The 26,296-nt window shown below is 41.5% G+C and overlaps 2 protein-coding genes across 4 annotated transcripts; both read right to left on the bottom strand.

Annotated features, from left to right (window-relative positions):
• On the bottom strand, nucleotides 1-10,442 carry LOC131994006 (E3 ubiquitin-protein ligase lubel-like). Its single transcript, XM_059365762.1, has 7 exons — nucleotides 6,225-10,442; nucleotides 5,894-6,160; nucleotides 1,167-1,472; nucleotides 940-1,091; nucleotides 494-874; nucleotides 256-424; nucleotides 1-188 (listed from the first exon to the last, which is right to left on the bottom strand). Exons 1-7 carry the CDS (start codon nucleotides 10,440-10,442, stop codon nucleotides 153-155), a joined length of 5,529 nt encoding a protein of 1,842 aa, XP_059221745.1. The 3' UTR covers nucleotides 1-152.
• On the bottom strand, nucleotides 10,436-25,403 carry LOC106081185 (E3 ubiquitin-protein ligase lubel). Of its 3 annotated transcripts, XM_013243644.2 has the most exons (15): nucleotides 25,031-25,403; nucleotides 15,964-16,036; nucleotides 15,689-15,902; nucleotides 15,490-15,626; nucleotides 15,279-15,410; nucleotides 14,658-15,011; nucleotides 14,057-14,344; nucleotides 13,706-13,994; nucleotides 12,419-13,648; nucleotides 11,880-12,118; nucleotides 11,709-11,804; nucleotides 11,334-11,645; nucleotides 11,175-11,255; nucleotides 10,607-11,108; nucleotides 10,436-10,524 (listed from the first exon to the last, which is right to left on the bottom strand). In XM_013243644.2, the coding sequence occupies exons 2-15, from the start codon at nucleotides 16,027-16,029 to the stop codon at nucleotides 10,517-10,519; spliced, it is 3,948 nt and encodes a 1,315-aa protein (XP_013099098.2). In that variant the 5' UTR covers nucleotides 16,030-16,036; nucleotides 25,031-25,403; the 3' UTR covers nucleotides 10,436-10,516. The 3 variants fall into 3 exon arrangements, with proteins under 3 accessions (XP_013099098.2, XP_013099184.1, XP_013099271.1); XM_013243730.2 differs by lacking the exons at nucleotides 10,436-10,524; nucleotides 10,607-11,108; nucleotides 11,175-11,255; ... (3 more) ...; nucleotides 13,706-13,994; nucleotides 14,057-14,344 and having other exon boundaries at nucleotides 11,956-12,118; XM_013243817.2 differs by lacking the exons at nucleotides 10,436-10,524; nucleotides 10,607-11,108; nucleotides 11,175-11,255; ... (5 more) ...; nucleotides 14,057-14,344; nucleotides 14,658-15,011 and having other exon boundaries at nucleotides 15,050-15,410; nucleotides 25,031-25,402.
• Nucleotides 25,404-26,296: the final 893 nt, after the last annotated feature.

Here is a 26,296-nt window from a genome sequence, read left to right as displayed (position 1 = left end):
GTATATAATAATAATTATGCATATATATGAGGGAGTTGTAAACGTTAATATTTGGACACAAACAAATGACAAACATGAACATGATTTTCTATAAAATAATGTCGATATGTAAAAAAAAGTAGCAATGAGACAGTCCTTGGATCCGCCCGGTTTTAATTAATATCCAGGGGTATATGTTTTTGAATCACCTGAAAAAGGAAATTTATAATTTTTTTTTTGTATGAAGACAGCTACAAATTTCCGTTTTGATCATACCTCCGCACACATGGTCTTGTAGATCTCATCGGTATCCCAAGGACCACGATCGGGCAAAGGAATGCCACGCCTGCGCAGTTCTTGGACACAATCAGTCAAATCGAAAATGGGCAAAGGATCGATATTGGCCTTGGCCACCTTGGCAGTCAAATACTCTACATAATGGGTCCTAAGAAGAAACATCAATAATTAGGAAAGAGGGTACCTTAGATTTGGTAGCCACAAGTCTAATTCTTACCTGCACATGCCAGCGTGCTTTTCGGGCACATCATTTTTGCATTTGGTATCGACCAGGCCATTGGGAGTCTCTTTTTGTATGGGAATGGGACATAGGGCGGGTAGTTTTTGTGCGCTGCCGGAGGTGCTCGGCTCGTTTTCATCGTTGGTCTCGACGGCATCCACATCGTAAGCGATGCCATTGTTTTTGAGCAGTATCTGCAGTTGAACAGGCAGCTTGTCGCGCAAATAGAAAAGACAGTTGCGTGGATGATGGGCGTGAAGACCCAGCTTGGCACAGTAGGGCGATATGGTGCATTTGGCACCCATCATGAAGGGCTTGGCACAGCCATAGCAGAACTCAAATTTGCATTGAGTGCAGGTGAAATGCATGCAACCTCCTCTGCGAAAGGCAAGAAAGAAAACATCAGAAAATGGAAAATCAAAGTCAGACAGCTTAAGCTTTACCTGGCCAATGAGTATCGGAATTTACATTTAGGGCAGTCAATGCCATTCTGTTCTAAATGCTGCTGTACACCTATGTCGGGCACATCGGGGTCATTGCTTTTCTCCCATTCCAAGAATTTCTCACAGGATATGCCTTCATGTTCTTTTTGCCACTAGAAATTAAAAATGCATTTTTGTTTAGTTTCGCAGTGATATCTTTGAGTTGATGAGTTGATAGATTTTCTCACCGTTTTGCGACAGAAGGCACAGGTCACAGAACCACAGTCCGGACATATTAAACGCTTCTGTTTGGGTCTTGCAAAGAATCCCGAGGAGCATTGTACACACCACTTAAAATTGGGATCTTTGAGCAGAGTGCGATCTCTCAGCTTGCGCTGGAACAGCTCATGGACATCGGGCTCCACAATGCTCTTTAAAAATATATCCAAATTGGAGAAATACTCAAGGTTATCATCTTCATATTCGGTTTGATTGTGCAATTCGGGCATTTTGCAGAAGGGACAATTGCAATCGTTAATACTGCGTTCGGTTATCTACAAAGAAGGAAAGGAGGAAAGGTTTAATACGAATACAAACATAAATAAAACATACTCATTTTAGGAAATTTTAAAATTAATGTTTAAATTTTGGAGTTTTTTCAAAATTCATTTTTATACCCACCATCATTGGATAGGGGGTAAGTCATTCCATCAAGTCATTCCATTTGCACATCCAAATATCCATTTCCTATATACATATATATTCTTGATCTTCATAAAACTGTAAGACGATTTAACGTTGTCCGTGTGTCTGTCCGTCTGACTGTTGTAATCACGCTACATTTTTTAAAAATTTGAGATATTGAAATAATTTTTTGATATCGGACCCTCTCCATTACCCCAAAAGTACCACCCAAAAATAAAAGTGAACCGGATGGGTCAATGTGGGACTCAAATGAAAGGTATTCGGGAGTAGAATTCGAAGAGGATAATAAAAATTAGATCCAAGTTTCTATGAGTCGCCCCATCCCCAAAACTTCCCCAAACAGACATATTGGACGTTCATTTCAATATGGGGCTCGAATGAAAGGTATTCGGAAGTTGATTTCGAATCTGGCATACAAAATCAGATCGAAGTATAAGGGATCACGCCACCTCTCGTAAACGCCGTTGGGCCCCTTATGACTATATGATACATGGCTGAACCGATTTTCTTAAAGTTTTCATAGATTTTGTACGTTTGTCTGGAAGGAAACATAAGCTATATAATTTTTAGATATAGGGTGCAGGCGGACCCTCCCCCTTACCCAAAAAACGCCACCCATATCCGAAAGTGGGCACAATAATGATATCAAATGAAAGGTATTGGAGACCAGAAAACGAATATGGTATTAAAATGTGGGTCCAAGTACCCAGCGGGCCCCTCTCCCTCCCCTTCCCCCAACCCCAAAACTCCTCTAAACAGATATATTCGAAGTTCATGTCAATATGGGACTCAAATGAAAAGTATTAGGCAGTAGATTACAAACATGGCATAAAATATTAGGTCCAAGGAATGGGAGGTCGCCCAACCCTAAATACCCCCAAATGGGCATATTAACCGACCATGGCTATATAGGACTCAAATGAAAGATATTAAGGAGTAGATTACGAATATGACATTAAAATTTGCATTCAAGTCTAGGTGGCGATTTTCCTCCTAAAGATACGTCAAATGGGTTATTTAACCCACTATGACAATAATGGACTCAAATGAAAGGTATTTGAGAGTAGAAAACGAAAGGGGTACGCCTTAAAGCACCCCCTAAACTGAACTTCATTTCCGTTGGGAATAAAGAACGAATTTGATATCTAATTTCAGAGCCGGTGGCCGTCCCAACCCCAAAACACCCTCCAAACGCTTCATATTTTCCGGCCATGGCAATATGGGGCTCAAATTAAAGGGATTTGGAAGTGCAGCACGAATTTGATATCCATATTTGAGTCGAAATGTCTGAGGTGCCATCCCTCCTCTAATGAGAACATTACCCTAAGGAAAAACATTACCACCACGAGCCGAGAAGGGGCAAATTCTCACACATCAATGAGTGCTTTCCGATTCAAGTTTAAACTCAATGATAAGGGGCCTTTTTTTATAGCCGATTTCGTATGGCGTCCCGCAGTGCGACACCTCTTTGAAGAAAATTTTTTTTTTAATTGACCATGTATGGCATTGTACCTCGCAAATGTCGCCAATATTAAGAGGGGATAAACACCGCTTTGTCCGATGTTCTCGCCAGGATTCGAACGCGTTCAGCGTCATAGGCTACGATGGCACGAATTCGATATCCGCATTTAGGGCAAAGTGTCCCCACCCTAAAAAGATATTAGAGAGTTAAAGAAGGCACAGCGGAGTGGACCCGGTTTGGCTAGTCATGGATAAAAATTAATATCGAACCACAAATGTTTTCATAATATGTAAAATACAAAGCCAATCTCAGTCATAATTTCAACAAATAAAAGGTAAAACTCGACCACTGTTCGTCGTCAGTTCCGAATATAGTCCAGAACGGACCATATTTATATTGGGTTGCCCAAAAAGTAATTGCGGATTTTTCATATAGTCGGCGTTGACAAATTTTTTCACAGCTTGTGACTCTGTAATTGCATTCTTTCTTCTGTCAGTTATCAGCTGTTACTTTTAGCTTGCTTTAAAAAAAAGTGTAAAAAAAGTATATTTGATTAAAGTTCATTCTAAGTTTTATTAAAAATGCATTTTCTTTCTTTTAAAAAATCCGCAATTACTTTTTGGGCAACCCAATATATGGCTGTCATAAAGACAGATCTGCCAATTTTGCTTCTTTAGCCCATAACTGCTACATTTATTAACCGAATTTGCTTCAATTCAGAGCAGTGCGTCATATTGAGGCAACCGACATCCCATCTGAAAAATGGTTCAGAGTGGGCAGTATTTTGATATATTCGTAGCTGTCATATAGACCGATATTCCGATTAAGGGGTTTAAGCCAGTAAAAGCCTTATTTACTTACTACCCAACATTGCTGAAATTTGAAACAGTGAGTTGGACTAGCCCATTCGTTGTTTGGTTCGGAAATGGTTCACATCGGACCATATTTCGTTATATGTGCCACATAGACCGATCTTCCAACATAGGATCTAAGGCCCTTAAAGTGGGCATTTTTGATCTTGTTTTGCTGGGATTTGAAACAATGAGTAGTATAAAGACTCCAGACATTCGACCCAAATATGGTCCAGATCGTACTATATTTAGGTACTAGCTGGGCAGAGCCCGCACCGCTGCGCCTTCTTTCACTCTCTTATTTTATCTGAGCCCTATACTGGCACAGTCAGGAAATAAATCCTGTTTGGGGGTCCTGGTACGGCCTTTCAAATATTTCGCCCCAATGTCGATATCATATTGGTGCTCTACTCCCAAAAACCTTTCATTTGAGCTTTATATTGCTGTGGTCGGTATGTCCAGTATGGTGGTATTTTTTGGGGTGAGGCGGACCCCCATATATCAGATTCGTGCTCTAGTCTCAAATACCTTTCATTTGAACCCCATATTGTCATTATTGGTTTATATTTCCATTTGGCGGGCTTTGGAGGCGGGGTGGTTCCCTGGATATCCCACCTTAAATAAGGATAATTCTGATGCGGTTTTTTGCTTGGGGCGGCGCTCTGGGTACTTGGATTTTTGACATCTTATTCGTATTCTACTATTCGTATTTAACTCCCAAATACCTTTCATTTGAGTCCCATATTGTCCCAATCAGTAAATATGTCCTGCTAAGGGGTTTTGGGGGGTTGGGAGGCCCCTCAGATATCAAGGAATTAATTTTGATGGCATATTTGTACTCTACTTTTAAATACCTTCCATTTGATACCCATATTACCCAAAGCGATAAAAGTGCCCTGTTGCGTGGTGTTTTTGGGGTGGGGGACCCCCCCGACACTTAATTTGAAATTTTTATGCCAAGTTCGTACTCTACTCTTAAATACCTTTCATTTGATACCCATATTGTCCCAATCGGTAAACATGTCCGTTCGGGTGGGTTTTGGGTGTTGGGGAGGCCCCTCAGATGTCAAGGAATTAATTTTGATGGCATATTTGTACTCTACTTTTAAATACCATTTGATCCATCCATTTGATACCCATATTGCCCAAAGCGATAAAAGTGCCCTGTTGCGTGGTGTTTTTGGGGGTGGGGGACCCCCCTGACACTTAGTTTGAAATTTTTATACCAAGTTCGTACTCTACTCTTAAATACCTTTCATTTGATACCCATATTGTCTCAATCGGTAAACATGTCCGTTCGGGTGGGTTTTGGGGGTTGGGGAGGCCCCTCAGATATCAAGGAATTAATTTTGATGGCATATTTGTACTCTACTTTTAAATACCTTCCATTTGATATCCATATTGCCCAAAGCGATAAAAGTGCCCTGTGGCGTGGTGTTTTTGGGGGTGGGGGACCCCCCCGACACTTAGTTTGAAATTTTTATACCAAGTTCGTACTCTACTCTTAAATACCTTTCATTTGATACCCATATTGTCTCAATCGATAAACATGTCCGTTCGGGTGGGGCGTCCCCCCAGGTTATTTACCCCCAAAATTGTATACCAATTTCATGTTTTTGAGGTATCATACAAAATTTGAGGTGGCATACAAAATTTTTCTAAAGTCGGTAGACCGATCTACCGATTTAGTGTCTCAAGTCCATAAAATCCACATTTTTCCCCCTTTTTCGCTGAAACTGCTGCTTGTATAAGAGTTTTCGGTATCTGAATCAAACATGATGCAGACCATGCCATATTTAGATACTACTATAAATATGATAGTAGAATCATAATAAAATTGTATGATGAGTATGTTAATCCAAAGTTCGGGACGGCACGTGATATCCAAAGTTCGGCATATTTTTTTTTCTTATTTTTTTTTAAATTTTTTTTCTATTAAAAAAATGTTTCTAGTTACCTGTACGGTGAAATAGGTTTTGGCACACTGTTTACAACACTTGTGGGTACACTTAAGCATGGATACGATTTCGTTGAGAGCATATGTGCCACTGCAGAGTTCACAATCTTGTTTGAGCAAGGCCACAGCATGATCCAGATCACTGCATTCCTTGGCGGCCCACAAAGACACATCCTGTGGAAACTTCATAGAGATGAGAGCAGCAGCTATTTGAGCTTCGGCAAAGGTGTTGACTAACTCCTCCTTCACAAACTTATTCACCAGTTCCTTATATACAAAACAGTAGAGGTTAGGTACCCTAAGGTGACTAAGAAAACGTTGTTACACTTACCTCGGTTTTAACATCTTCAGGCTCTTGCAGGCTGGGATAAGCTCTGAATACAGGTACGCTCATCTTGCGTTGCCTTATCTCCAATGGCTCGGGCTCCTCCTCACTTGATGTGGTCTCATAGTCATCGTCCGAGAAGCAGGTCTCATGGTACTTCTTCTTTGGTATACGAGGTTGAGTTCTGGCTCGGAAGAGAGAACTGGTAGTTGGTAATTGAGAGCTGGTGGAGGGTTTAGTCAATTTATTGATGGCTTCGGTAATGGAGGGCTTTCGGGCGATTGTGGTGGGTGGTTTGGCTGCTTGTGTATTAGAGGATTTCTGCACAGTCTGGAATCGTTGAGTTATGGTCTTTACCGAGGTAATGCCAATGGGGGTGGGTGGTCCAGAGAAAGACTTGGAACGAGTGGGTAACTTCTTTTTTGGAGCAAGTGCTTCTCTGGGTGTGGCGGCTGCCTCCTTAGGCTTAGGAGCTTCTGCTGGCTCTTTTAGCTTTTGCTCTTTTTGAGTTTCTTTGGCTTTGGGCTTTTGCTCCTTTTGGTTGTCTTTGGGTTTGGGGATTTTACTGGCTGCCGCAGCCTTTTTAGTTGTAGTCTTGCCTTCTTCGCTGGCTTTCTTTTTCGAGGCTGTGGTCTTTGATTGTTTGGTGGCCTGTTTACTTGTTGAAGCCTTATTCTCATCCAGATTTGATTCTTGTGGTACTTTGTTAGGAATCGTTTCCTCTTTGGGTGCCAATGAGGACGGCACATTATTTGAAGTCGATGGTATTTCATGATCCTTAATGGATGGAGTTGGCAATGACGATGCTGATATGGATGTGGATGAATCATTAGTAGTTTGGTTAATAACAGTCTGGGAACTTGGGGTATCTACGATTTTCTCAGTGCTCTGCAGTACCGCCTCCACAGGTAATTCGGGTATGGTGTTTTCGGTGTGCAGGGGCAGAGTTTGTGTCACAGGCGAAAGCACAATTTCTGCTGGCAACTCTGGCAAGGAGTTTTCACTTTCCATTTCATTTGCTATGGTCAGGGGTAGAGATTCTATGATGACGGACGCAGAGGATACTGCACTTTCTGTTATTGCTGTTGGCGTTGGCAGGTTTTCTTCCAGCACCGTTTCAACTGGAAGCTCGGGCAAGGCATTTTCTGTCTCCACATAAGCGGCTGTAGGACTTTCCTTGGAGTCTACTGAAGCAACTACAATCTCCACTGGCATTTCCGTTTCACTTCTCTCAGTTTCTACATAAGACGCTGTGTTTTCAGGAAGATTAGAATTAATCGTTAGATTTTGATTAGATTCTTCGAGAGGATTGATGCTTTTATCTACAAAATGTTCAGATGTTTGGGACTGTGAGTGTGTAGATGATTCAGATGTATACGAGAGTACAGAAGTGTTGTGTTCTTCTCTGTGACCAGGTTCAGAAGTTTGATCAGTACTTTGAGGTCGTTGATCCTGCTGATCATCGTTCACATCTTCCTCTGTCATATCACCTATGACTTCCGCATATTCATCTCCCTCTTCAATGTCATCTTCCCATTCTCCTTCATCGTCTTCAACACCCTGCTCCTCATCACCGCCTTCTTCATAGTACTCTTCTTCTTCTCCCAGTTCTTCATCATCATAGTCATCGTAGTAGTCATCGGTATAGTCATCTTCATCTGTGGAGGATTCGAATTCTTCAATCTGTATTTCATCTCGCATTTGCTGGATCAGTCTTTGGGTGTCCTTGACCAATTCCGAGAGATTTTGCTTGCTGGGATCCCCAGAGGGTATAAATTCAGTGGGAGACTTTAGGCCGGAGACAAAGCTAATGGCAGAGTGAATTGTGGAACTGCTTGTGGATGGTACTATGGTGCTTTCCTCCATGCCACTTTCCATGCCATTGTGGATCATTAAGAACATCTCGTTGGTGCTGGTTGGCGATTGGAGATCATATAGACGGGACTCAGTGTCAGTGGGTGAAACCATATCATCGGCCCGAGAATCAATATCCGATTCATCACTTTGTAAGCTGTAAAGCTCTTCCTCTTCAGAGTCCTCCACATCATCCACGGCAAGATCAGTGCCATCGGGAGTAAGAGACCTAAAGCTGGCCTCATCGTTGGTAGGAGAAGGAATGGGAAGTTCTTGTGGCTGTGTGTTCTTTGGGGAATTCAAGATCAAGCTGTTATTGCTTATGGTTCTGCGTACGGGAATTTTCGAGGTCTTCTTTTGATTACCAGCAGTCAAGGGTTTTTTATTTGTAGAGGTTTGCACTTGGGTTTCAGCTTCCACATTAATTGTGGGTATTTCTGAAGATTGACTTGTTGATAGGGGGAGAACATTGGTTTGTTGGGATTCGGTGGAAGAAGACTGGACCGAATTGGCGGGGGGAGCTTCTTCGGAACTCTCAACTGTTTCTTGGCTGGCTAATGCAGTAGACTGGGGTTCTGTTGTAGGTGTTACCATATCTTTGGGGCTTGAAGGAAGCTGTACCTCTTGGATGTCTGAAGATAACGGTATTTCATTCGTAGTCTGGTTTGAAGTTTTGTCTTGTATCTCAGCTGATTCAGACTTGATTTCTGCGGAGTTTGTAGTTTGAACCTCTTCGCTGATTTCCAAAGTTGATTTTGCATTTGGCGTTTGTGTTGCTGCCTTGGGTTCCTGGCTAATATTTTCCTGCTCCTCCTTGGTTTCTAAAGTAGGTGCGCCAGAGTTGGCCACCGATGGAGTTTCATCAACAACTGACCCTTCCTTGGCTACTTTTTCTGTATCCTTGGGGGTCTGTTCACTTGTATTTTCCAATGTCATACCTGTGGGGATTATGGTGGCATTAGTTTCCACTTCTTGAATGATTTGGTATTGTGTGTTCTCTGGCATTGTGGATCCTGTTACAACATTCGTATCTTGCGAGGTATTGTCTTTCTCTGGCAAGACTGCTGAGGGGATTTCTGTGGGTTGCTCTACTGGCCTAACAGCAGAAGAGGCAACTCCTGTGGCAGTTTGAGTATCCTGAGTTTCAGTTTTATGTGGTTCAGGTGTACTCGAAACTGCAGTGGCTGTATGTTGCAATAATTCTGGGGATTGATTTTGGGGAGAGCTCGTATTATACCCTGAAGTCTCAGGGAGGTTTACAGTTTGTCCTAACACTACCAAAGGTTGATCAGCAGTAGTTGTTGTAGTAGAATTGTTTACTACCTTAGGACTTGTTTGCGTTGGAAGTTTGGCAACGCTGGGCACTGCGGGCAAAGGAATTTGCAACTCTATGTCTGTGGACATTTCCCGAGTCTGTTGGGCTGCAGGCACCGTTGGCAGAGGAGGTTCTGGCCATTCCATAGTAGAAGTCGTCGTATTCTCCAAGGGCTTTGGCTCTGCAGCTGGTGCTGGCGCTGGTGCCTCGGGGGCCTTGAACATTTTAAAGACTTGCCTGATTGCCGACCTCAAGGTGTCAAATATAATCTCTGGCCTATGATCCCTATGCAAAGCTTTGTCAAAGGCCAACTGGAAGGGGGCTATTTCGGCGGTATACAAATATTGAGGTGGAAGTTCCTCTCTGATGGAAGCATTTTTTAAATTTGGCTTTATAACCTCCTCCATTAGGAACTCATCCTGGTCCACGGGTGGTGGAGGTGGTGGCAAGGGCACAGCTTCCTCGTTCGATTCCTCCAGCACTTCTTCTTGATTTTCATTCGAGTTTTCCTTCTGGCTTCGGGAGTCTTCCAATAGCTCCATTTCCACTTGTTGCACTAAATTGGGCACAATCTCCTGAATATGCTGCCACACAAAATTCTTAACATCAGCTTCACCTTCAGCATTTTTGTCCCCAGTCTGCTTGTATTTCTGAGTGGTAATGGGACTCTTGGTTAGTATGCGCATGGATTCCATATCATAATCCTCCATATCGGACTTGTCTTGCCTTAGGTTGTGTATCATGTCCTTGATGGAGCGCAAAACATGTTCACTCTGCTTCTGCTGATTCTGTTCCATGGTACCGATGAGGGCCTCAAGATCTTTCAGCACATGTTTGTTGGTCAAAATCGAATCGTCTATGGGCAGAGGACTGGCCCCAAAGTCCTTGTTGCTATCGGCACTGTAGTTGGAGGAGTTATCTGGCAAGGGGGTGTGGCTAAGGTCATAGGTGTTGGGGGGCATTGATGCTGGCAAATCGAAGGGTGAAGGTGTCTGATTGTTGGTCATGGTGGTGGTGGTGGGAGTAAAAGCTGCACTCGCATTGGGGATTTGCATGCAATCAGAAGCATTGGCACTGAGGAAATTATGAATGTCTAAAAATGAGAAAAAGGAAAAGAACGAAATAGACGTTAAAGAGCTGTTATGTTGAAATGAAGTGCGATAAGATAAGAACAGATAAGAAGAAGTGGTGTAGACCAAGAGCTTGAGGTTGGGCTAACCTTTATCCATGGCATATGGCTCGTTAAGCGGTGATTGCGGTGAGGCAGGTGGCAACATGATGGCTCCGCTTTCGTTTTCTACACCTCCCGGCGAACCCCAAATGCGCATGAGAAAGGGCTTCAATTGGGTGCGGCCCAAATCGAGCAGAGCCGCTTCCACATTGCCTTGATGCGTGGTCAAGGCGGTGACCACATCCTCGCGCGAGAAATTGCCTCTGCTGGAAATTTCTCTATACTTGCGTTGCCTTTGTTCTATGCACTCGGAGACGGCTTGCCAAATGTTGCCGGTGTGCAGACGCAAGGCTTCGCGGGCTTCCATTTGGGATATGGTGCCTATGGTGTTCTCGGCCCTTTCCTGGCCATATTTGGTGGCCAAACTTTGCACTGTTTGTATGAGCTTGGGCCAGTTGTCACGCAACCATACCAAGGGATGCATGTCGGGTCCACAGTACTTTAAGGCTGCATTCAACTCCTCTGTGGTGTATTTGTAGAGATCGGATTCCTGGAATTCCAAAAAAAACACAGATTAGCAGACTGAAATCACCCCTGCAGTAGGTGGTGCCAATACTTTGTGATTATCCATGCCATTGTGACGGTATGAGAGATCATAGCTACTGCCAGTCAGGGGGGAATGCATTTGAGATGACGTCTTCAATGAAATGATAAGAGACAACATAAATGAGTCTGGGAGGGGAAGAAGGTAACGATCGATATGAGGGATATTTACTCTTTGTAGCAGCAAAAGTTCACTTATGGAAGGATGGCGTCTACCCATGCCACCCATGCCGCCCATTCCATTGTAGGAATCATAATCCAAGGACATGGCATCATCCATGCGCAAATCGTTGTTACTGCGATACCGCTGATGACGATCTTGGGGGGCATAGTACGATTGTTGGTGATGATGATTGTGCTGCTGGGGCAACGGCTGATATTGATAGGGCGAAGGTATGTGGGAGATATTATGAATGTTCTGAAGGACTTCCGTTTCAAAGGATTTCAAATCTTGAATTTTGTTGGTTGGAGGGAAATTGTGGGGCTAAAGAGCACAAAATGAGAGATGAAGAAGAAAAGACACACATAAAACAAAAATTCCTCTCACCTGCAAGGAGTCATGATTAGGTGGGGCTCTTGTCCCATTTGGCAAGGGAGATTCTTCCTTTGTCTCAGATTTTCTTAAGGGCAAGGGCTCATAGGTCTGGCGAAGAAGTTTAAGGGTAGAAGAATGAATGAACTATTAGAGATTTTTTTGTGGAAATGTCAAGGGACGTACTTGTGTGGAAATTGTTTGTGGTGGTGGTGGCGAAGTGCCAATTTCTCGGGCCTGAGTTTTGTTGATAGGCTCTTCTTGCGGACGTTCCACACTGGGGGACTTTGTGGAGGTACCACAGCCAGTGGAAACCTTGGTTGGGGCTGACTTCTGCGTCGTTGTTGTCTCAGCCTTGCGTGTTACCTCACTGGCGGTGGTCTGAATGTTCTCATCCAAGGTTGCCCATATATCCTCCAAGGATTCTACAAAACGAATGCAACGAATTCTCATGAGACAATGGACAATGAAACAACTTGTTGTTTAAGGGTTAAAGGGGTGTATTTGTGGTTAATGTGGACTTTGTTTTTTTTTTTGAGTTACAATAATTGTTCATTTAGGCAAATAGTGTCTAAAGGCTAATGAAGATCATAAAAGAGAGCGAGCGTTTTAGGTATGGGAAGATGTTGGATGCTTATTTGGTTTGGTTTTTGTTTAAGGTCAGGCGGATAGGCGGAATTAGAAGAGTTTGGTTCCCTCCAAAAATGAGATTCTCCGAGGCCTACCTTTCTTTTTGAGTGTCTTTGTGGTGCTTTGTGGGGTCTCTGAGTTTTCAGATGAGTCAACAACAACAACATTGGAAGATGAAGTGGATGAAACATTTAGGGATGTCGATGCTGATGATTGTGTCTTTTTAGTGGTCTTGGAGGTTCCTTTAACACTGGGAGTTTCTTTCTTGGTCGTACCACTTTCACTGCCCTTGTCAGCAGGCTTCTCTTGTTTAGGTGGTGGTGAGACTGCTTTGCCCACAAGTTTGGGGGGTTTGCTGGGTGTCTTACAGCAGATGATGCAGATTTTGGTATTGGGCTCATTGACAAAGGTACAAAATTCACATTCCCATTCCTGATCGGGAGTAGAGGGTGGTGGGCCCAATAGAACAGCATCTTCATCTTCGGTGGCTCCTGCCTCATGCTCCGGAGTGGCATGGCCATTTTGTTGGGGTTGGGTTTCTTGATCTTTGGTTTCTTCAGCTTCACTTTCCTCCAGGCTTTCTTCCTCCGGCTGTTGAGGGACTTTCTTTTCTTCTTGCTTCTGCTCTTGCTGCATCTCTTCTTCTTCCTCCTCTTCGGATTCACTGGCTGTAGGAGTTTTTTCCTTTTCCACCACCTTCTCAACTTGCTGTTTTGCCGCTTTCGTTTTACTTGCTGCTGCTGCTGCTGTCTGCACTGATGTAGTTTGCTTGGGTTTTTCTGGCTTCTCCTGCTTTTGTTTGCTTTTGCCTTGTTTTTGTTGCTTCATGGACTCTTCCTTCAGCTTTTGCTCTATTTTGGCTTGAACCAAAGCTCTGGTGCCCGAACCCTCTGAATCCAGATCGGAATATATGCGTGAGGGCTTTCTGGGACTATTGAAGCCGGAGTCCACCGAACGATTGTTGGTGGAAGGTTTTCTGCCAGGCGCCCAATCATTGTGCACCGACTTGGCTATGGAATCCCGGCGTTGGCTGCGCACACGTGACCTTTGCTGGCTCGAACTATCGGCCACATCTTCATCCATTTGTATTTGTGAGGCACTAGACATACGCCGTTGGCGGCTTCTGGACATGGCCGAACGATTTGAGACCATGGAACGTCGATCATCCTCATCGGAGTCTTCGTCATCGGTGCCCTCATCATCGCGATAGCTGGAGCGTTGTTTTCTTCTAAGTGTCACTGATTTGCGGCTTAAAGCGGGCGAACCCATGCGTGAACCGGCGCGGGAAGCTGCTCTTGAGACAGAAGGAGGCATACCAGCCAAGCCTAAAAACAAACACCAGATTAGTTTTGAGTTCCCCAATGGGTTTGGGCTCTACTCACCTGGATTCATAACAGGCATACCTCCCATATAGCCTTGGGGATACATTTGACCCATAACTCCACGCTGCGTCATAAACACCGGCGGAGGATACATACCATTGTGGTGCTGGTGGGGCATCATGTAACCGGGACCCACATTCAAGGATAGATTGGAGCGATTCAATTGTTGCTGTGAGCTTAACTGGTTGCTCCAGGGATCATGAGTCATATGCATGTGTTGAGGAGCTCCCCAAGGGTTTTGTGGAGATGGGCCGCAATTGGAACAATTCAATTGGGCCATAGACTGAGCCTAAAACAGAGAATTCCATTGTTATAAAAAAATTTTTTGGGGAAAGCCTTTTGTTTTCTCACCTGTTGCATGGGATTCTGCATCCATCCATTGTTCATTGGCGGTGGCTTGCGATTCGGCTGATTCAAATTGAAGACCGAGGAGGACATGCCGCGCTGACCCAATTGATTGGCCCTTTGGGCGGCTGCCTTGTGATGCTGCAAGGCCATTTGGCGCTGATGGAACAAATTGAAACTTGAATCGTCCGTTAGATCTAGATGGGATGAGTTGATACCAGATGACATGCTGCCAGAACGAAAATGTGAGGGCGATGGTGAAATGCTTGACCACTGATCAAATGCGGTGAGATTCTGAGAGGTCGGTAGGAGACAGTGAAGCACGCGCCATTTTCACACCACCAACATACGGAGAGGGGTGCCGAAACAAATAGGCACGGGGTACGAGTATGATGTCACGCACACACAAACACAACAGAACGAACGTGAGTGGGAGTACAAAAAACGAGCAGACATGAAAATAAAATGTGAGAGAGTAGGAAATGACAAAAATGCACACCATGAGCTCTCTCGCCTTTAAGAGAGTATTTGTGGAGGAGAAAAAAAAACGAGAGAGAGAGAGAGAGAGAGAAATACTATTTCCTCTACAGAGAGAGGGAGAACATACCTGATCATTAATGGATCCACTGCGCTCTCTTTCCATTTGCTCTTTCTGCTGGCGATAACGTTGTTGCAGTAACTGCATGCGATCCAGAGTGGCGCTTGCCTTATTCTTGATCTTTTCCAAGACCACTGAGGGTGGCCGCTGTATATTGTCAAAGGCCGACTTGGGAGTTGTACAACGTGAAGACTCACTGGGAGTGGTGGGTGTCTTGGGTGTCTCCGGCAGTGGGCGATTGAGAATACTCATACTCAGACCCCTTTTCAAGGAGCCCACACGATCATGCCAAGAGCTATTTCTCATGGAAGGTGTGGGCGAAGGGGGCACCGCCCCAAAATGACCCCCAGCTGATGAATTCACCTATGTTTTGGGTTAGAAATAACATAAGAGCCAAGTCGTTTTATGGGTTTTTCATTCGAATTTCAATTTGGTGATGTTTATTTCAGTAATAATCCAGGAAAAATAAAACAAAAACAAAGCTTGTACAGAGAGTGAGCAATGGGAGAGATTTTTTTTCTTTGATTTTTTCAAATATAAAGCGCACTTTTGGTTAACACAATTCAAGAGTGATTTCCTTATCATGGTCTCATTGTTTGGTATGATTTAGAAAATCGTGCAGAAGCGTACCTGATCCTTGCGCTGCATGAGCGGAGTCATGAAACCACGTTTATTGCGTCGTGGAGGGGCCACTGGCGGTGTGGGACCAGGTTGGCCGGGCACTAGTTTGGGTGGTAAAGGGGGAATGCTTTGCTCCAAAGCCTGCAAGGAAAGCAGAAGAAAGTAGTAGTTTTTGATATAAGGGGCAGGAGTTGGGGGTGGCGGAGTATGATAAACCCACCTTTCTTTGATGTGTTTTGCGTTTGGGATGCTTGTGGAACATGTCATCGCAAGAGGCACAAAAGATTTGCTTTGAGCATTCCTCGCACATGACCCAAGGATTGCCGGAACCACAAAGAGTGCACTTGAGCTTGGTATCTAGAAGAAGACATTTTTTTTGTTTGTTTATAAGAAAGTTGGTTGTCGGTAAGACAAATTACCTGGTGTCTTGGAACCCGAACTGGCCGAGGAAGGCCTTAAGGGGGCATTGGAGTATTGCTGATTAGAGAACTCAATCACTTCATAATCCGGCTCTGGTGGGGCTGAATTTTTGGGCGGCAATGCTGGCTGCTTTTGAGGTGAGGCATGACCATTTTCCGTGGCCCCTGGTGGCAGTGGTGGCGGTTTGGGCCCTATTCGACCACTTTGCTCTGTCTGTAATTTGAATTTTCTTGTAAAATCTCTGGCGTATGACTTCATAGCTTTCAAAACTTACCACCCAGGCTGGCATGGTGCGTTCATTGCGCATTAATAGATTTCTATTATTTGCTTGTAAGGCCATTTCCGATCTAAAATAAAGGAAATTTTACACAATAATTTCTCATATTCGTTCACACAGAAAAGATATTTGGCTGAAAAATATCCACACTCGGCGAAGAAGGCAATGACGATGATGACGACAACGACAACGGGCAGACAGTGCGAAATGGCATCAGCAGGCAGGCTGGCAGTCAGGTCGATCAATGAGGCTTGAACGAACCAGGCAATGTATGAAGCAAACAAGTTATAAAAATATAAATAAAAATATTTTCAACAAAAACATGGGGGCATCTCTTTCTTTGCACCCGATATGAAACAAATACACATTGAATTCGACACATATTTTTACTGGGTACCAAAAACATTAGAGCAGTATAGAGTAAAGACCATTTTTTTTTCGAAAAAGAAAACACATACACTTCCACAAAGAAAAAAAAAAACACACACACACAAAAAAAAAGAATCATTAAAGGCGATGACAACTGGCTGAAATGCTAAGGCAAAAGGAGCTGTCAAAAAAAAAGAAAACTGTCCACATATATAAGAGCAAGTTTTGAGTTTACTTGGATGTGTAAAAGTCCCAATGGAAATTATCTCAAGTTTTTAATGCTACAAAATTTGCGGCCTTTTTGTTAATTATTGTCCATTTTTATGAGCCTTGTTACAATATCATTTACATTTGCTGCTTACAAACACTAACCATATGGCGTATGAGTAACGTTTATTTGATCTAAAGTGGTAACACATTCAATCGATTATTATATTAATCTCTTTTATGTGCACTCTCAGCCACATGTTGATTACTCACTCAAACACTGAGAGTTGTCTCTGGGCTGTATTGTTTTAGGGTTGCCAGATGGTGTTGGCGTATAATTGCCAACGACCATACATTGGCATGTATTTAGTAAATTAAACAATGATCATCTAAGCATTCGGCAATATTTTTTGTTCTTTTAGCTATCAATATGTTCTTTAGTCTCTCTGAATGTTTTTTCGCCAATCTGTCTGCCTCAGTCATTCTACCTATCAGAATATTTTCCTCGTTCCCCGTAGAACTCATAATGGCATTAAAATAAAGCGTTATATGTACTTCGTAATGGTATAGATCTAAGCGTATTGTAAATTAGCCATTGCAGTAAACATACAACAGTTGCCATATGGATCTAATTTCGAGGCTACAAAATAACATGCTATGAACTGCAGGCCCGACCGACAGGAGTTAAGAGAGCAACTTTACTGTATGGATGATTAGCCCACGCCAAGCTTGTGGTGCTTGTGATCAAATCCATCTGCTGTGTGGTAATTTTTTTTAGTAATTGTTCATTCACTTGTTCAAAAATACTTTGAATTATGTTCGATTGTGTCAAGTTGGGAATGAACATAGAAAAAGAAATATTGTGAACGACCATAGCAGGTAATGAATTAAGAAGGCAGCTGTGATTTTCGAAATATACTCGTAAAACCAAATACAAGAGTGTAAACTTCGGTCGGGCCAAATCTTATATGCCCTGCACCATAGAACGCATTTGTCCAGTTCATTGCCCGGTATCTCTTTTTAGGTAAATAAATGATAAAATAAAAGATTTAGGGAGATTAGAATTATTAGGGAGATCGGTTTATATGGGAGATGTATCAGGCTATAAACCGCTTCACACTATATTTTACACATATGACACGTTAAAGGTCATGGAAGATGCCGTTGTATCAGCCTAATTGAATAATAATTGCGCCCTCTAGCGGCGACGGAAGTCAAGATCCCAGATCGGTTTATATGGCAGATATATCAGGTTATAGAGTCATAACAAAACACCTCATGGAAAGTTTCAGCTAAATCGGGTAGGAATTGCGCCCTCTAGTGGCTTAAGAAGTCAAGATCCCAGATCAGTTTATATGGCAGCTATATCAGGTTATAGACCGATTTGAATCATACTAATCACAGCTATTGGAAGTCATAACGAAACACGTTGTGCAAAATTTCAGCCAATTCGGGTAGAAATTGCGCCCTCTAGAGGCTCATGAAGTCAAGACCCCAGATCGGTTTATATGGCTGCTATATCCAAATTTGGACCGATCTGGGTCGTATTCATCAGGGATGTCGGGCATAACACAACTCGCTATACCAAATTTCAACGAAATCTGACATAAATACGCCTGCTGTGGGGACAAGGCCCTAATTTGAGAGAACAGTCTATATGGCAGTTGTATTGAAATATAGACGGAGCATAACCATACTCAGTCGAAGGGCCTAACGCAACTCAGTATGCCTTATTTCAGCGAAATCTGCTAATAAATTCACCATTTATGGGCCAAAAATCTTAAATTGGAACATCGGTACGTCAGCTATATCTAAATCTGGAGTGATCCGGGCCATAGTGAACAGGGATTTCGAGCAGCCTTACCCAACTCACTTTACCAAGTTACTGAGAAATCGGACAATAAGTGCGCTTATTATGGGCCCAAGACCTTAAATAGAGAGATCGGTCTATATGACAGTTATATCGAAAACAGATATCAGTCGAAGGACCTAACGAAATCTGTTAATAAATTCACAATTTTGGGCCTAAAACCTTAAATGGGGTATATATGGCAGCTATATCCAAATCTGGACCGATCCGAGCCATATTGAACAGGGATGTCGAGCAGCCTTAAACAATTCGCTTTACCAAATTTCTGAGAAATTGGACAATAAATGCGCTTATTATGAGTTCAAGACCTCAAATAGAGAGATTGGTCTATATGGCAGCTATATGTAAATCTGAACCGGTCCAGGTCAACTAAAACAAGAATGTTTAGGGCCCTAACACAACTCACTGACCCAAATAACAGCAAAATGGAACAATAACCAAATAACAGCAAATGAACAATTTTATAGGCCAAAGGCCTAAAATCGGGAGTTCGATCTCTATGGCAGCAAATTAAACGAGAATGTCGGGAAGCCTAACATAACTCACTTTCCCAAATTTCAGCAGAATTGGACAACAAATTCACCTTTTATGGGCTCAAGACCTCAAATCGAGAGATCGGTCTATATGGCATCTATAAATAAATCTGGACCGATCGAAGCCGTATTGGACAAAGATGTCGGTAGCAGTGTTGCCGCTTTTGGTAGGTTATTCACTTGGTAGGTTGGTAGGCTGACCTCAATTTTTGGCAGGTTTTTCCAACATATCATAACCAAGTTAATTACTGAAAAATCTCCGGGGATAAATCAAAATTTTTTCACCTTTTTATCGTTTCTGTGTTTTCGTTTAAGGTCCAGTATAAAACCATGAATATCGAACGGCCAAATACTGTAAATTTGAGGAAAAAAAAGTAAGTTCGGATATTGACTTAACTGGTACGAGCGTTAAGGGATCTCTTCCATGTCTTCAATGGAAAAACAGGGCTATATGGCAGCTGCATACAAATATTGGCTGACTTGGTCCATATTCAGATGTTGAGACCATGCAATTCACTGCTACAACAAAAATGACTAATAAAACGCATTTCTGGGCTCAAACTCTCAAATCGAGAGATCGCTTTATCCAAACTAGGCACGGTGGTTCTTTGAGGTCGGGACAAAACTACCACTTTTATGAGCTCAAGATTTCTTATCGAGAGATCGGTAGTAAGGGCGTTTTTCAAGATATAAGTCATTTATGAACTTGAGGCTGTAGAGTGCTTTCAACCAAAAAGCCGGACGGACATCGTCTATGAATATGAAGACCATGTAGTATATATACTTTTTATACCCTCCACCATAGAATGGAGGTGTACTAATTTCGTCATTCTTGAAATATTCGTTTATGACCCCATAAGGTCATATATTCTTGATAGTCATCACATCTAAACCATGTCCGTCCGTCTATCCGTCCGTCTGTCCGTCCGTCTGTCGAAAGCACGCTTACTTTCAAAGAAGGAAAGCTAGCCGCTTGAAAATTTTCAGAAATACTTCTTATTAGTGTAGGTCGGTTGGGATTGTAAATGGGCTATACCGGTCCATGTTTTGATACAGCTGCCTTATAAACCGATCTTGGATCTTGACTTCTTGAGCCACTAGAGAGCACAATTCTTATCCGATTTGGCTGAAATTTAGCATGAGGTGTTTTATTATCACTTCCAACAACTGTTTTGCTATAGCTGCCATATAAACCTATCTGAGGTCTTGACTTCTTGAGCGTCTAGAGGGTGCAATTCCTATCCAATTTGACTGCAATTTTGCACGACGGGTTAAGTTATGACTTCTAACAACTGTGCCAAATATGGAACAAATAGATCCATAACCCAATGTAGCTGCCGTATAAACCGATCTGGTATCTTGATTTCTTGGTCCGAATCCAGACCACCATAGGATAAGGGTACAATAGTTTCGTTATTCCGTTTGTTTCGGAATCTTGGCAAGACCATCAGAAAAACGAACGTCGTGCCGAAGTGCGACACCTCTTTGAAGAGAAGTTTTACATGGCAGAATACCACACAAATGTGGCGCCAGCATTAGTAAGGGGAAAACCACCCCTGAAAATTTTTTTTGATGTTCAAGCCGGGATTTAAGCCAAGAGTTCGGCGTCATAGGCGGATATGCCTACGGTTTATAACTTGATATAGCTATTTGAAAAAGTCATTCAAAAGAATTGTCGCATTCCATCCATGAGTCAGTGTATAAAAAACGGCCCGGCAGAACTTAACGCGCTGTTACTTGTTTTTCTATTCCTAATGATCTCTCTCTCAAGTCCCATATCAGTTTCCATCTTCACTTAAGAGTTTTAAAGGATGGTGTGTCCTCCAAAAACTTGGGGGAAAACTGGATATTACATTGGTAATCTTTTCCCAAAAACCTTTCATTAGAGTCCCATATTGTCTCGGTAGACCTAAACGATCATTTGGGGTTTGGGCCGACCTGCCAATAATTGCCCCAAATGTTGTATATAAGAATAACATTCTACTCCCTAAAACCTTTCAAAAATGTCCCATACCGCCTGACTCCAATTCTATACCTAATCTACTCGTAAGTTCCTTTAATTTGAACCCCAAACATATCAGTTTGGGGGGTTTAGGGATTTATTGAGATTATACCAGTCTGTGAACATTAGGGTGGGCCAGTTTGTAAGAACAAAAAGCACACAACAAGCCGTAACCAAAATGGTAATCTACGACAAATTTTAAGAAGTTTTGCCTAAGAAATCATGGGTCTAAAACAGTGATGGGCACACGAACACAGTTGAAAATAATCAATTGTGTTTGTATTAGTGCAAAATAAGAACAACGATGTAAAATAACTGCAATTCGTCGACCGAACGAAGGCACACAAACTATCCGTGTGCTTCTATTCGTTTTTCTTATACCCGCGGGCATAGGAATTTATGTGAGGTGTTGTTGCCCATCTATGGTCTAAAATCATAGTCGAGATCCATTATTAATGAAAAATTGCGATTTTGTCATTAAACACGGAAAGCTCAATTTTGATTTTTGACTCATGGTTGGGTAAAACTACTAAGAATTTGCAGATAAAAATTTTATCTTACCATATGTACCCATCTCTGAGATATCTTCTTCTTAGAGTTTGAGGATTAATGTGCCTTAATGTGGTTTATCTCACCTGTTATTATACCCACCACCATTTGTAACTCATACCTATTTGCGACCTTGAAAGGTATACATATTTTTAAATGTTGTAAAAATCTAAGACTATCTAGACATATCCGTCCGTCTGTCCTTCTGTCTGTTGAAATCGACCTACAGTCTTTAAAAATAGAGATATTGAGATGAAATTGGCACAGATTATTTTTTAATCCATAAGCTAGGCCATAGGCGATGGGCTATATTGGACATATCTTCATATAGCTCCCATATAGACCGATCTGCCGGTTTAAGGTCATAGGCCCATTAAAACCTCATTTATTATCCGATTTCATTGAAATTTTGGACAGTGAGTTGTGTTAGGTCTCCAGACCAGTGATGCCACTTAATAATATTATGTCCTACCAAAATGTAAGAAAAATCCTACCAAACCCAACCAAAATCTACCAAAAGTTCTACAAGCCAAAAATGCGGTATATGTTTTTATACCCACCACCCACATGAGTGGGTCATTTTTCCATTCCATTTGCAACACATCAAATTATACATTTTCAACCCTAACAAGTAAAAACGTGCTAAGTTCGACCGGGCCGTTTCTTTTATACCCTCCACCATAGATCGCATTTGTCGAGTTCTTTTCCCGATATCTGTTTTTAGGCAAACAAAGGATAAAAGAAAAAAATTGCTATAATATTGGAGCTATATCAAGTTATGGTCCGATTCGGACCGATTGAATGTTGGAGACCATAGTAGAAGTCATTGCGAAAAAAATCAATGCCGTCTATGTTCGTACACCACCTTGTATATTCAGTGCGAGTATACTCCCGTAGTGACGTAAGGCCAGACCAAATGCACCCACTCCATGCACACGTCACCGACACTGACTGGATTCTCGCAAACCGAACTAAACCAGGGTTCGGAGTTCTTTTCAATCTCGGCACGGACCACAAGCTTGCGGAGATGGCACTCCGGGATGTGCCTCTCCCAAGACGAAAAAAGGACGATCATGTACACCGAGGCGGCAGCCCTCGCCGATGAAGGATTCCATCGGGCCAATTCGGTGCGTACAACCGGCTGCCATGGGATTAAGTATCGCTGGTCTTTGGTGAAAGTTCATAAATGCAGACAAATTTTCGCTCGTTTTAATAGGATATTTAAATCAATTTTATATTTTTGAGAAAATTTCATAAATTTCTTCTTTAGAGAAAATTTAAAAAATTATGTTTTAGGGCAAATTTCATAAAATTTTACCAATCTAGAAATTTTGTCTTCAAACATTGTAAAGGGGTTTAAAAAATCTATGTATCAAAACCTGTAAGAAGAGATTTTACGATTTTAAAATCGTTTCTGATACGTCGATGCATTGCATTCGATATTCACGAATTTGGTGTTACAGATTCAGCGACCGATCAAGGATGTGACCTACCGTTATTGATCCATTTTGATAGTCGTTTTGTATCACCTCGAAGTATTGAAAAATATATATAATATATATATTTTTGATCGTCTTAACAATCTGAGTCGATCTGGCCATGTCCGTCCGTCCATCCGTCCGTATGTGGAAATCATCACAGCGGTCGAAGGAATAAATATATCCACTTGTAATTTTGCACAGATACTTTTTACCATACAGGTTCAGATTTAGATATAGCTCTCATATAAACCGATCTCCCAATTTGACTTCTTGAGCCCCGTGGAAGCTGCTAATCTTATCCGATTTGTCGCACGAAACGATGTGCTGTGCTAATTACGGTCCAAATTCGTCTGTAACCTGATATAACTCCTATATTATCCGGTCTCCCGACTTGATATCTTCAGCCTGTGGAAGCCGTAGTTTTCGTTCAATTTGGTTAAAATTTTGCATTTAGTGTTTTGTTATGGCTTCCAACTACTGTGCCAGGTCTATAACCAGACATAGCTCCCATATAAGCCGATCTCCCGATTTCACGTCTGGAGGCCCTGGAAGCCGCAATGTTTGTCTGATTTGGCTAAAATTGTGCATGAAGTGTTCTGTTACGACTTTCAACAACTGTGCTAAGTTCGGTCCAAATAGGTCTATAACCTGATATAGCTCCCATATAAACCGATTTCCCGATCTTCTTGATCGATTCTCAAACTTAAATATGAATTGAATTGAGTTCTAAATTACAATCAAAACAAATTATTCTTTTAAATTGCAGAAAACTTTTTTTAATATAATTCGCAATTTAAGCGTTTTATGGGTCACTATCTTGCTATGGAGAAATGTGCTTTTAATTTAATTTCCAACATTTCGTCTAGCTATCTAATCAGAAAATGGCACAAATAAAAACATATGAAAAGTTGCTATTTGTTTTAAAAAGCAAACATGGCCTGACCAGCATCAACTGCATTTTATAGCACTAAAATTGGCAAAATGCCAATAAACCGGCTAATATGGCATCCCTGTTTTGATTTGTTTTGTTTTTATTGCCTTTGGCATGTATGAGTATAGTAAGTCGAAGTGTGTTTGTACGCGTGTGTGTGTATGTGGTTTATTGACAAAAATTCCCATAAGCAAATGAGTTTTGCTTATAAATAGAGACAGAGAGCCAGAGCGTATAAAGAGATAGAGAGAGAGAGAGAAATGCAGATTTGCAATTACTCTCAGTTAGTGTGTGCTAATTTTTGCCCAAACACACATACACTTCCTACACAAGGTGTATAATGCATTTGGCATATCAACAGTAAGAAGAAGAAGAGTCATATTATTGCATTTTCGCTTGATAGTTCCAAAATGTATAGCCAACATGTGCCAATGTCTTTTAAGTTAGCAGCCCAAGCAACTTAAAGTTGCAAAAAAAGTTGCTCTATTTAAATTGCCCAAAAATAAATGCTGTCCGGCAAAAGCATTTTGAGAGACACCACAAAATACCAAATTAAATTGAAATATAGGAAGAAAACAAAAAAAACAGAACAGAAACAAATGGCGATGCGATTGCCTTCGTCATTGCCTTCGTGTAGTTGAGTGCGGTGGCGGCGGCGGATATTAGAGATGAAGAGATGAGAGATGAGTTCTGGCGGTGGTGCTGAGGTTGCCGAAGGTGCTGTTGCTGTTGCTGCTGTTGTTGCTGGTGTTTTTTGTTTTGGGGCTGTGTAAGTAAGCCCAGGGAGACGTTGTTGTGTTATTTTTGAAAGATCGACAACTATTTTTAAATGCCGCAAAGCAAAACACTTTGTTTTTCATTTCGTTTTTCTTTTTCGCTTGATTTAATGCTTTTAAAGGCGAATTTATTTTTAGCTCAAATTGAAAATGACAAAATTTTATTAAGTATTTGGATTTTTTTTGGTAATTTTTTTCTAATGCTTGGCATTTGGTAATGGTTTGGCACATTTGGTTACTTTTTGTTTAATTTTTTTCTAATAGGAGGATGTAAAAAACGTGCTTACACTTCCTGTTTCCGTTTTTTGTTGTTGCTTTTATGGTAGTGCAGTGCTATTCACGTTACCTTTGATTTTTTTCTGAATTTCTTTTAGATTTTTTGTTAACCGACTTCCTTTATATGCATTTATCGTTGATTTCGTTGTTATCGTTATGATCGATTTGTTTTTCTTGACTGCTTCTTTAACTTCTTTTTATAGGACTTTAGACTTTGTTTTTACAAAAAAAAAAGTTGCTTATGTTTTTTCCTTATTTGCTTAGTTTTAATGTATTTCGGCCTAAATTGTAGTGTTTCTTACATAACTCGCGTGCCACCGTTCACAAAATTAATGTGTCGTCTGAGACGTTTTTCATTTGCCTCTTCTATTCGCACGATCGGTGTATGTTCGTCTAAATCGTTTAACTGCTGCTCACAAACTAAAATTCAAATTCAAATCTTTTGTCGCCACAATACGCGGCGTTAGTGAAGAAGTCGAAAATGTTCTCATCACAGCCATACGACGAAGGGAAGCCCCATCATCCTCATTGTAGGGGCTATGGTGTGTTGTTTTTAATTTTTGTCAAACGCAAAATGGCCACAAGCGTAAAACTGGCGATTATTCTCATAAGGCAGATGTGATGTGCTATGGCAATAGTCGGAGATCTTTGCAGCAATTGCTCTCAAAGCAAATATCAGCTCTACCATTGGCATTTGGATTCTTACGGCTAAGCTGCTTGGATAAGTTCTATCCAATGGCCATTTCCTTGGAACAAAATTTAGCGTTTTTTAAAAATATCTAAAGAGGCATAACTCCTTTGTGCGTTCAAGCAATTCAGAGTTATGTTGTAAAAACTTGAAGAATTTAGTTTCATTTTATTTTTTTCCGCTATAACCATTTGGCTTGATTTGTTTTCTTCTGTTTTAAGAATATTTATGTATTCTCTATTAGCCAAATGGTCTCTTGGCTTCCACAAGTCTGGGTAAAGACGTAAATTTTGGAATGTCATCCCCCTCTTTGGCATCTATTGAATTTTATAATGATGATGCTGATCTATTTATGTTGAGGAAGACCAAAATAGTCCAGCGAATGCACAGTTGTTCCGTTATTTATTTAAGGTACTGACAGAGCTTTCACATATAAATTTGGTATCTAATCCTCAACATGCAGCAGTACGATTTTATTTCCACCATAATGTTAACCATAAGCACCCATTTAAAACATAAAACAATCATCGCACAGTGGTCTAAAGAGACAAAAAAGTGCTAAAAATTTCATAACTATTGTTGTATTGAACTGAGTAGTGCAAAATGCTTAGGAGATGTGAAGAGAATATCAGATTTAAACATAAAGGA

This window comes from Stomoxys calcitrans, chromosome 3 (genome assembly GCF_963082655.1).
Source record: "Stomoxys calcitrans chromosome 3, idStoCalc2.1, whole genome shotgun sequence".
NCBI classification, from domain to species: domain Eukaryota; kingdom Metazoa; phylum Arthropoda; class Insecta; order Diptera; family Muscidae; genus Stomoxys; species Stomoxys calcitrans.
Note: the sequence above shows the minus strand (reverse complement) of the source record. Positions and strands in the feature narration are given on the sequence as shown.

Coding starts and splice junctions, on each gene's coding strand:
- LOC131994006 (XM_059365762.1), bottom strand. CDS start 10,442: ATGCAAATCCCCAATGCGAGTGCAGCTTTTACTCCCACCACCACCACC. Junction 875..939: donor TTCCGATACTCATTGGCCAG/GTAAAGCTTAAG, acceptor TGCCTTTCGCAG/AGGAGGTTGCATGCATTTCA. Junction 189..255: donor ACAAGACCATGTGTGCGGAG/GTATGATCAAAA, acceptor TTCCTTTTTCAG/GTGATTCAAAAACATATACC.
- LOC106081185 (XM_013243644.2), bottom strand. CDS start 16,029: ATGGCCTTACAAGCAAATAATAGAAATCTATTAATGCGCAATGAACGC. Junction 13,649..13,705: donor TATGCCTGTTATGAATCCAG/GTGAGTAGAGCC, acceptor GTTTGTTTTTAG/GCTTGGCTGGTATGCCTCCT. Junction 12,119..12,418: donor AAAGACACTCAAAAAGAAAG/GTAGGCCTCGGA, acceptor TTCGTTTTGTAG/AATCCTTGGAGGATATATGG.